Source organism: Marmota flaviventris, chromosome 14, assembly GCF_047511675.1.
Source record: "Marmota flaviventris isolate mMarFla1 chromosome 14, mMarFla1.hap1, whole genome shotgun sequence".
NCBI lineage: Eukaryota > Metazoa > Chordata > Mammalia > Rodentia > Sciuridae > Marmota > Marmota flaviventris.
In genome coordinates this window covers 83,603,745-83,615,533 of record NC_092511.1, presented here as the reverse complement: position 1 = coordinate 83,615,533, position 11,789 = coordinate 83,603,745, and the positions used below count along the sequence as shown (strand labels likewise).

Sequence of the window (11,789 nt, the reverse complement as noted above, 5' to 3'; positions counted from 1 at the left end):
AGTAAAACAACAGAAGCACTGGTTTGAAAAATCTTTCCAGAAAGATGTTCAGATTGTTTAAAGCATATTCTTCTAAAGTTTGAAGGACTGGAATATTCCATCTGTATACAGACTCTTTCAGGTAATAATAATAAAAAGGAAAATTCCTAAACCTATTTTACAAAGCCAGTATAACCCTGACAATGAAGTAAAAAACATTAAAGGAAAATGACAGCCCTATTTCACTCATGAATATACAAGAAAAATATAAGCAAAATAGTAACAAATAAAATCAAACAAAATTTTAAAATAAATAACAAAGTAAGCCAGGTGCAGTGGCAATACCTGTAGTAATTCCAGCAACTTGGAAGGCTTAGGAAGAAGGATGGAAGCCAGCCTTAGCAACTCAGCAAGACCCTGAGCAACTTAAGAGAGTCCGGGGGGGGGGGGGGGGGGGGGGGGGTGTAGCCCAGTGGTTAAATGCTCCTGGGTTCAATCACTAGTACCAATAAACAAACAAATGAATCAAAGAATGCACAAATTAGATTTATCTCATGAACACAAAATTTTTAAGCCTTAATATTAAGAAATTTATAAGTGTAATTTGTAGTGTTAATGGATTTTACTGCATATTCTCCATTTGCCTGTCAGATTTACTCTCCCCACTCCATCCTTCTTGTATCCATAGAGACTCAAGCCCCTCTCCCTTTCTCTGGGACTTCCAGTTGGATCCAGCCAATGGCAGCAGTCAGGAGACTGGAAAAGCAGACTTCTTCTATAACTTCTGTGCTCTGAAAAGCCTTAGTTTGGCAGTGGTTACTTGGCTTTACCGGATGCCACAGGGCTTATCAAACAGCACCTCCCCACAACCCCAGCTATCTTCAGGTCCTGGTAACAAGGCCTCCTGCAACCCCTTCAGGCTCAGGGCTGGAAGACTGGTTGCTTCTCTGTCCCTTCTGACTCACTTGTAGCTGACCATGCCACTGCAAATGGTTTCACAGTTTAAGTCTCTTCACTTGTTCCTTCGAATACACTGTTTGTGCTGGGATCTGAATGGCACACAAAGTAAAAGAGAAAATTGTGTCATTATCTCAAGAGATGAAAAAAAAAAAAATTAATGAAATGAAATATGCATTACCACAAAAATTCTTAGTAAATTATGACTAGAGAACATACATTCCTGATAAGTAAATATAAAATCCCTAGATATCATCCTAAATGAGAAGACTTTACAAAAATTCCTTTGAAAATTGGGAAACAAGACAAGGGTGCCCTGTCACCACTTCCGTTTAGCATAGCACTAGACTTCCTAACACTGGAGGTCCTAGCCAGTGAAGAAAAGAACTTAGGAGCTGGGCGTGGTGACACATACTTGGGGCCTACAGATTGGAAAGGAAAAAATAAAATGCTACAGCCATGTGCTCAGCACGTGCAAGGCCCTGAGTTCAACTATCACTATCAAAATACACTAACCAACCTCACTTTAATACTTATATAAATAAAACATTAAATTTATGGTAACCTGTTAAGCAGCAATAGGCAAATTGATGAAAATACCAAATTCTTAGGAATAAATATGAAAGATAGAAAACATCTATAGGAAAATGCATGAACTGAGAGAGATGACTTCTGAATATAGATATTAAAAATTCATAAAATGAAAGTTATGTGATTTCCAATTTCCAAATAGGCCTATAGATCCAATGCAGTGCTGATTAAAAAACAAACAACAACAAAAAAAAACCCTCAAGATTTGTTTGTAGAAGCTGATGATGCTAAAGTTTATATTAAATTCTGAATTATAAACAGCTACATCTAAACTAGATATTAAAATGTAGGAGTAAAGGGCTGAACATAGCCAGGATACACATCAGTTGTTTTCCACTCTGAGATCACTGGGAACAAAAACTAGGGAGCCCCAATCTTTAGTGAAGATGGAGTTTGCCAAATGCATCGGTATCTAAATCTTGTTTGGAGGCAACATTTTTAAAGTGCATTTTTTCAAATGCTGGGCTAACAATGTCCTATTCTTGGATTTCCGGATGTGGGGTGAGTGTAAGGGTGTGTTTAAATTTTCCAATGAATGTGAATAAACAAATCCAATGTAGCAAGGTTCAGAGCAGGGATTAAAGCGTACCACTGCATAGTCCCTCCAAATCCCTCCTTCTCTGCCCAATTTAAATCCACTCTAAGCCCTTTCCTGGTAGTCACGCAAAAAATTAAGTATTAACACTTTACCTCAAAGGCCTTTAGATAACTACAAAGAAATCGGCTGTACTATTTATAGTTACAATTAGACCTAAATTCACTAAAATAGTTACAAAAGGGTCCTGACAATGCTTTGTAACTCCAAATACTAACATTGTTTCTCAAGACAAAATACATTTGCTTTTTAAAAGTTTTCTAAAAATGCGTTATGGAGGCTATTACGTATTATGGGGAAATGCGGCAACTGCTTGCAGAATTATTACAGTTCCCTTTGTCAACTGTGCGTTCAACTTAAAAAAAAGAGAAAGAAAGAAAAAAGAATAGGCAATTTCTTTCTTTTCTCCTTTCTATATACCTATCCCAAAGTTCAAATTTAATCTACTAATTCCAAGATTTTTTTCTGAATGCATGCCACTAGGGAAGATGAGATAAGTCAGATATTTGGGAAGATTAACCAAGTCCATCATTTTAATAAAAAGCAAGGAATGTTCCTTTAGATCCAAGTAGTATGCTACATTAAATAGGTCAAAACACTGACTCGTCATTTAAACACTATTTCTGAGTGCACACTCCTACATATAAACTGTAATGCCTCGTTATGAAATATTCACATATATTTTACATACTTTCTTATCAAAGGACAAAATTTTGCAATTATCCTAAATCTATTTTATTATCGAGTGATGATGGGGTAAACATCGGAAACATCCAACATCGGAACAGTGGCCAGTCAAGCTGGCTTTCCTAAAACGCGACTGCGCACTGATGGCTGCGGACGCGATCGCCCCGGCTTGGGAGGAGAAGGGTAATTTCTCCGTTATTTCAGCCACAAAGGGTTTCTTTATAAAAAGCTGACTCCAGAGCCTGCGTTCCCTATTCCTACGCCGGCTGATGGCTCCGGGGATCTGTGCAACCGCAGCTACTCGGCCTGGGCGGACGTATGCGGCACCCCGCGGCTCAGGAGAGCCGGGCACCCAGGCGAGCCAGGCACCCAGGCACGCGAACCTCGCGCCACCTCCCCCCGTCGGACCACCCAACTCTGTCAGCTCGATGCGCAGCCACCCGGGTGCTGCTTCCGCGAAGCACTGAGAAGGCTGAAGCCCCGCCCCTGGTGGTGATCGACGGGAAGTTTTATCCAATGGCCACCGCGCTCGGTCTGGGGGGGCGGGGCCAGAGCCAGGCGCGCGGAGGGATCTCTCCTGCCCTCTAGTCCCGGACCAGGTGTTGCGGCCGGCGCCATTTTCTCGAGCCTCTTGTCTCGGGTGCCGCCATGTTGGTGAGGAGAAATCACCGTTACGGCCACTGTCCAAATCCCCGCGTCGCCGCCCGCCGCCCGCCCGCTCCCACGCCTCAGCCACCGGCGGCGGATAGAGACTAGAGCGGCAGCGCCGGCAGCGCGGGCCGTTGCCCCGTGTGTGCAGTTAGAGCCCCATCTCTCTGGCGTGGTGGTTAATAGACTGGAAAGTCTGTGTGTGTCGCTCACTAGTAACCGTGAGTTTTTACCACCTCGTCACCGCCGGCGGCGGCCGGGAGCAGCACCCGCGGGCGGCGCAGGGGCCTCCCGCCGCCGCCGCAGCAGACCGCCCTGCAGCCCCGCCCCGTTCTGACCAAACATGACAGACTCTGAACATGCAGGGCTCGGCAGGTCGGGACCGTCTGTCTTTCTGTCGGATGAGGAGGGGGCGGGCGCGGGGCGGGCGGGGCCGGGCGCCCCTGCATGACTCGGACGTCTCTGTGTGGCTCCGTCGCTGCCGCGGCGCGCGCCCCGACCAGGCCCGGCCGGCGGGGAGGCCGCCCGCGACCCCCGCGCCGCCGGCCCGGGCCCGCCCGCGGCCAGCGGCACCGGCTGAGCGCTTCGCGGCGCTTGGCCGCCGGACCGCCGAGCACGCCCGGAAGCAGACGCGCTTGCGTTTAGGAGATGCCAGCGCCCCGGCCCTGGGCTAGGTGCAGCAGCCCCCGCCCCTCGCCAGGCCTTGTGCTGGGTGCAGGAGCCCCCGCCCCAAGCCAGGCCTTGAGCTAGGTGAAGAAGCCTCCCACCCCATCTCAGGCCTTGTGCTGGGTGCAGACGCCCCCGCCTCAGGCCAGGCCTTGAGCTAGGTGCAGAAGACCCCCACCCCATCTCAGGCCTTGTGCTGGGTGCAGAAGTCCCTCACCCCTCACCACGCCTTGTGCTGGGTGCAGAAGCTCCCGCCCCAGGCCAGGCCTTGAGCTAGGTGCAGAAGACCCCCCACCCATCTTAGGCCTTGTGCTGGGTGCAGAAGCCCCCCACCCCTTGCCATGCCCTGTGCTGGGTGCAGAAGCTCCTGCCCCAGGCCAGGCCTTGGGCTAGGTGCAGAAGACCCCCCACCCATCTTAGGCCTTGTGCTGGGTGCAGAAGCCCCCCACCCCTTGCCATGCCCTGTGCTGGGTGCAGAAGCCCCCGCCCCAGGCTAGGCCTTGAACTAGGTGCAGAAGACCCCCCACCCCATCTTAGGCCCTGTGCTAGGTGCAGAAGCCCCTACCCCAGGCCAGGCCCTTGACCTAGGTGCAGAAGTCCCCCCACCCCTTGCCGTGCCTTGTGCTGGGTGCAGAAGTCCCCTACCTCATCTTAGATCTTGTGCTGGGCACAGAAGCCCGCGCCCCATCCCAAGTCTTGCTCTCCCGTGCAGAAGAACCTCACCCACCCCAGGTCCTATGCTGGGTGCAGAAACCCCTAACCCCAGGCCTGAGCTAGGTATTGAAACCTCCAACCCACCCCAGGCCCAGTATTACATGCAGAACTCACGCCTTCAGCTTTGTGTTAGGTACAGGAGCCCTCGACCCCACTCCAGGACCTGTGTTAGCTTTAGCTTTACCTCTTAGAATCTGCAATGGCAATACGCTAACAGGAAAATCTTAGACTGCGGACCTTAGCACAATTTCCTTCAAAACGCCACTGATTATTCACCCCAGCTCTACTTTCTAGATGTTGTGCATCACTTGAACTTCATTAAACTGAGATTCCGATCTCCTACTTCAATTTTGCTCTGCCTTAAGAGGCACATCCTTGGTTCCAATTAAGCATTCGGGGGCATTTGCAAAGTATACTTTTTAGCACACTTAAGTTTTGGTTAAATTTCAAGTTCCCATTCACATCTTAATCATTTAGAAAGGGGGGCTTCCTTCATTAAAACTATTGGAACAAAATCCCTTGCATCTGATTCTTATTTAGAATATTATTTTGAAAATCTAGACCCTCACCATTAAGCCATTGTGATTAGAATTAGTCAAAAGTATACATAGAGTTTATATAAAAATTGCTGAAGTTTACCTGTGGAGTAATGTGATGTGCTTGTGTAAAGCATTGCAAACACTTTTTTTTTTTTTTAAACCTAGAAGCAAAAATCACAAACATCATTGAAATCTGAAATATATAAATATTTGGCATTCTTAAGAAACTTAAAAAGTGTGAAACAACTTGAGTACTATAATAATAAAAGTAGATCCCCAGAAGACAAGTCAATCAAATGTGTTGTAATTTTTAGAAAGTAATGTGCACTCTGAAAATTATAGTTGCATAAGCTTGCACTTGACACATTCTTTATGATTTTTTAGCATTATCATAATTTTTTTGGGGGGGTCCCACTGGTAATGAACCCAGGTCCTTGCACTTTCTTAGGCTCTACCACTGAACTTCATCCCCAGCCCAACATTCATTATCAGAAAATTCTTGGAATGGTTAAATAATAACCTTGAAAAGTTTCCCACTCTGAATATTTGGACAAACCAATGATGGAGTTTCTTTAATGAAGCCAAAAATTTAATACTTTTATATGAACGAAGGAAATCTGTTCTCATCTGTTAGTGGACAAAGTAGCTTCAACATGTAGAATTGTATATTCTATATAATGAAGAAACCATATCACCAAATTTAGGGATCAAAATTATTTTGCAAGTAAAGAACTGTGATTCCAGATATTAGAAAGTATTTGAAAATTTAAAATAACTGATTTAGAGGTTAAAATGAAAACTTTAAAAGAATTCTTTATAAGGTGTGTGAACAGCTTAGTATTAGGAACTAAAGATTAATAGTAGTGATGTTTAGCCTATTGTTTTAAATTAGAACTAAGAAAATATTTTCTAGTTAGCTCCATTTTAACTTATGCAGTTGTTAAGCAAAAAGAGGTTTTTTCCCCCTATACCTTTTGTCAAAGACAAAATAACTACATATAAAAACAGTGAACAAGAAGTCAGGAGAAGGTTTTATTTAGCTCTAGCTTTGCAACGACTTAGCTTTATGAACTTGAGCAGGCCTAATTTCTTAATTGATAAGATGGTTCTACCAGAAATTTTCAAGTTCTATAGATTAGTATTTCTCAGCCTTCCCTGGGAGTAATGATGCTGCTTCCATTGATCTGGACCTCAGCCAGGATTTTAAGATTTTTGAAAAGCTGTCCAGGAAATTCTAATATGTGCCAAACTAAAAACTAGTGTATTAGGTCAACCAGTATTTCCCAACATTAGCTTGTCAGACTCATTTTGATCAAGAACAAAGATTTTGTCCTGCCCAAAGCAATAGAATCAATCTCTAGAGTAGGTTTGTGGTAATCTGTATTTCTAACAAGCATCTAAATGATTCTTAAGTAATTTGGGGGAAAATGAACTCATCTGTGGATTCCTCAAATATTCTGGGCTTCTGTATTTAACTATTTTATAATAGAAATTTCTGTGAATTAGGTGAAGGGTATATAAAATTTGGTATATAGAGCTAGGTATTATCCCAAGGATTCTTTTGATAGTTTTGAAAATTTAAGGTATATTGCATGTGCAGAAAAAAAGCAAAATCTGATTATATTATGGATTTTATATACAAATTTGAGTATTATAATTTTCAGGAGAATTGAGATTCTAAATGTAAATGGAATTCATAGAATGCAATTTTCTCTCCTTTGATTACTTTCTTGTACATGTTTTATATGGTGAATGTTTTGCACAAGATTTATTTGCCAAAATGCATTCTACAATCATGTGTAACTAATTAGAACAAATAAATTTCCCAATTTTGCTTGAACATAAAAAAAGTTTTATTTTCCAAATGAGTAACTTTTAAAAAATATCCATTTGGTGTACTTTCCTTTAAATAATTTTATACCTGGAGTGAAAACATTGCAGTTTATGAAGTGCTATTACAATAATACAACCTGTGAATAAGCTGGTAGATATGTAGACTGTTAGTATTCTACATAAGCCTGGAGCCTAGTTTCTAAAGGTCTTTAGAAATAATAGAGATGGAGAGAAAGAAGATAGGGAAAGCCAAAGGGAGGTAATCCTTGACTCTTCATTTCAATTCTTCTCTTTCATTCACTTTTCCATGGCACAGTCCTAGCAACCCTTTCAGCTAGATGTTGACCCAATTAAAACAATTCACAAACAACTCTTTTGTTAAATGGTGCTGAGGATTGAACCTAGGACATCATGTATTCTCCCACTAGTGCTCCACCACTAAGCTACACCTCTCAACCCTACAAACAACTCTTGAAGATTAAATGCTGAGTCCCTACTTTGCACACATTTCCACAAAAGTAGGAAAAGATAAATATAACTCAAGTAATCTTTAGGTTGTTTTGAAATATGCTAATGGTAAAAAGTTTTGCAGGGCCCAGACCAAGAAAAAGCTAATTTTAGCATGAACTGGTTTAAGATCTTGTGATTCCCATTCTTTCTTTTTTAGTTGTTGATGGACCTTTATTTTATTTATTTACATGTGGTGCTGAGAATTGAATCTAGTGCCTCAGGTATGCTAGGCAAGTGCTCTACCACTGAGATACAGCCCCAACTGATTCCCACTCTTTTTTTTTAATATCTCTATTTTACATTTATGACGTGCTGGTGCCTTGTGCATGCTAGGCAAGTGCTCTACCACTGAGCTACAACCCCAGCCCCATGACTCCCATTCTTTAATTGATAGGAGGTATGGATAATACTTTCCTTTGGGAGACCATGTTATTCTTTGCCCATATGAGCAGTTTCCCTACTTTTTCTTCCCATTCTGCTTTCCTTCCTTCTGTAACACACAAATAACAAAACTTCAACTAGTCAGGTTTATGGTTTATATGCCTTCCCAGCCCTGCAGATGGATTGAGGTCTTGAGACAACTGGAGAATCTGAGGAAATGAGGATGGAGATTATTATGCTCTCAACATTTGTGATGGGGCTTTCATTTCATCCTTGCATTAATTTGATAATTATAGTAGTATTATAATGTTCAGTGATTTGTCCAGGATCCCACAGATACAGCCCTGTAACAATCCAAGTATGTAAACTACTTGCACTGTTATTTTTTACTCTTTGTTAAATTTGCAAAGGGAAGTAATGGAATAGGTTCTGGCCTTTAATTCTTGAATAGTTTGGAATTTTAATGAGGCATATTTGAGGGAGCCCTCCATTTTGAATAAAATCTGGTTTTGATCCTGATCTTTTTTCTAACTTGGTTAGTATGCTCCTATTTTTCGTAATTTACTTTTCTCGTTTGTGAAATAGTTAGTTGAATTAGATCATCTCTAATTTTCCTTTTCACTTGAAAACTCAATTTAATTTTAAAAATTGAAGATGCCTTTTCTCAGGTTAGAATTCACTTTATACTCTATACAACATCTGATACATAAATTAGTATAGTTAGTGGTGTAATTGCCTTTCCTAAGTAGGCATGAGTAGCCATTAGCTTATACATGATTCTCGAACCCACTTGATTTGACTGTTGTTGAAATTATCAAAGTGAGTTTCTCTTTAGCAGGTTCAGGTTTGATGTTAGAAAGCACTATGATTCACAAGAAGATATTTTCTTTTCCCCAACCCCTTTAAATTTTTTTTTTTTTTAGTTGTAGATGGACACAATACCTTTATTTTATTTGTTTTTATTTTTATGTGGTGTCAGGGATTAAACCCAGTGCCTCACACATGCTAGGCAAACGCTCTACCACTGAGCCACAACCCAGGCCCTTCCCCAACCTCTTTAAACATTATTTCATTCTTTTAAAAATATTATTCATTGGGCTGGGGATATAGCTCAGTTGGTAAAGTGCTTGCCTTGCATGCACAAGGCCCTGGATTCAATACCCAGCACCACAACCAAAAAAAATTATATATATATATATATATATATATATATATATATATATATATATATATATTATGTGTGTGTGTGTATATATATATATATAAACAAATTAACTTTTCTTTCAACAGACTTATAGAATTTCTACTCTGATAAGGATGGTATTAAACAGTGGTGAAATAAATTTGAGTACAGCATCATGAACCTGCTTTCTAGGATCTTACAATTTAGTCAGAGAAACAGACTGCTAACTACGTAGGGCACCAGTAGCATGCTAGAGGTGTGAGCTGAGAGTCATGGTGGTAGAGTTGAGGGCTTTGGTCATTGCAGAGTAGCTAGGTCTGGAGGATGAATAAAAGTATGGCCAAGTGGAGGTTTTAGTATGTATGAAAAGCACTGAGAAAGGATGTGGCTTGAAGTGGTAGTGTGTGGAGAATGTACAACTACTTTGGGAAACAAGAGGCCTGATGCTTTGGGACCAGGCCCATCCCTTTAAAAAAATCAAAGTTTTTTAAGCAGGAGAATTCCAGCTGCATATTTTTGGTATGTTACTCTGTGGTTTGGAGGAAGTGGTCTACAGGGAGGGGGAGATCAGTAGAAGGAAAACAAGTCAAGAGGCTTTTGGGGAACACACCATTAAGGAAAATAATCCTTACCATAAAGAGCTTATGTTTTCTTGAGAGGACAAAAAAACATATGTTTAGATGGTGGTTAAGCAGAAAAGGAGATCAAGTCCTGTAGGTATAGGTGGGGTATTTCTATTTTCCTTGATTATTTTTTTAAATATTTTTTTTAGTTGTACTTGGACACAATACTTTTACTTTATATATTTATGTTTATGTGGTGCTGAGGATCAAACCCAGGGCCTCTCACCCGTGCTAGATGAGCGCTCTACTGCTGAGCCACAACCCCAGCCCCAAGGAGATATTTCTATTTTTCAGTAGGATGTTTGGAGAAACACTTACTGAAATAATATTTGAGCAAAATCCAAAATATGAGAGCAATACAGGGCCAGGATATAAGGGTAAAGAGCCTTCCAAATAAGGGAAGGGGTGGTAGAAAAAGCCTGGATCCAGGAATGATCCTGATGTGATTAGAGAAAAAAACAAAACAAAACATGAGAACATGTTAGTAAAGGAGAATAAGCAAGGGGAGAGAAATAGAGATGATGTGTTGGGTACTGGGAGGTTGTAAGGCCTTGTAAGCCATCATAGGACCTTGGATTTCACCCAGATATGGAGCCCCTGGGGGACTGAACAGATGAGGGACAAGATCATGCAATGTACATGAGTAGTATTAAAGGTGACACATGATGGCTTAGGCCCGGGAGTAAAGATGGTTGGATTTGGGTATGGTTTGATTGGAGGTAGAACCCATAGGATTGCTGTTGGAAAGAATGAGCCACAGCTGTTGTAGAAGTCTAGAAATGAGTTGATGAAGACCTCATCAAAAGCATTGGCAATGAGGGAGCAGCCACAAGGAAGAATTCATGGGTGATTTCTTAGCATTGGTAGAATTAGAGATAATTAGCTGAGAGTTTTTAGCTGAGATGTTAGTTGAAATTAATATGACCATCCAGGTAGGCATGTATCCTCAGTCATGGAGAAAAGGGTAGAAGGTTCTAGAAGCCAAAGGAGGAGAAAGTTTCAAGGAAGGAATGATCATATAGCAATAAAGGAAATTAAGGGTTAAAAATAAGTCACTGGATATAATTTATCTTAAGTGAGCCCCATTTTTATATTTGAATGTGAGGGCCCTGCAGGGTTTTCAAACTGATGGCCTTCCTCCGACTCAGAATGTATACACACCATTGTTTGCCTGACACAATGTTTTAAAATATTGGTGTTTGAATGCTTTTAAGGTTTGACTTGTGTTTTCTCCTCTCCACAGTTTTTTCACTCATATATACTCTGCAAACTCATCATCCAAAGTGTACATCTCTCATTTAGGTGACCTTCCTGACCACTGTAGGCATTTGAGTTTGTGATTCTTTGTGATGCATTAGCTTTCACCTGGACAAACTGCCTAGGAAAAGACCTCCTGTGGGTGGGTGACCTGGAGTTGACCAGGTCAAACCTTCAGTCCAGGGCTGCCAGCATATTCTGTGCATCAGTCAGCCTGTTGTCATGCAGCTAGTGGCCCTGTCTTAGTTTTTCAGATTCAGAAACTGATCAGCCTTAGGGCTGTTCATTTGGAAATGTTAAATGCATGCTCAAAGCTCACAGGTATTATTTTGCTTCATGTGAATTATTTAATCATCACAACAACCCTAGGAAGAAGGGCCTGTTATTAGTCTCCCTTTTGTACAGAAGAGGAAGCAGAATGAGGAAATAGATATGAAGGGACTGATAAATTCCCCAAGGTCACAAATATATCAGTAGGAACTAATTTCAGAGCCCACATTTATACCAATATACATTCCCATAAAAAGAGAATTACACACAAGAATGCCAGGTGAATCATATGAAATGAGGACTATGTGTTTGCAATCAGAGAGTGTCTTTTCTCCATAGAAAATGCTATTAGGAAA

At 41.5% G+C, this 11,789-nt stretch overlaps 1 protein-coding gene across 1 annotated transcript in view; it reads left to right on the top strand.

Moving 5' to 3' along the window:
- The first annotated feature begins 3,237 nt into the window (after nt 1–3,237).
- The window catches only part of Zc3h6 (zinc finger CCCH-type containing 6), a 66,901-nt gene continuing 58,349 nt past the window's right edge, over nt 3,238–11,789 (top strand). Inside the window, exon 1 of the mRNA XM_071601816.1 lies at nt 3,238–3,832. Coding sequence (XP_071457917.1) covers nt 3,801–3,832 — 32 coding nt within the window. The 5' untranslated portion in view covers nt 3,238–3,800. The remainder of the gene's footprint in view (nt 3,833–11,789) is intronic.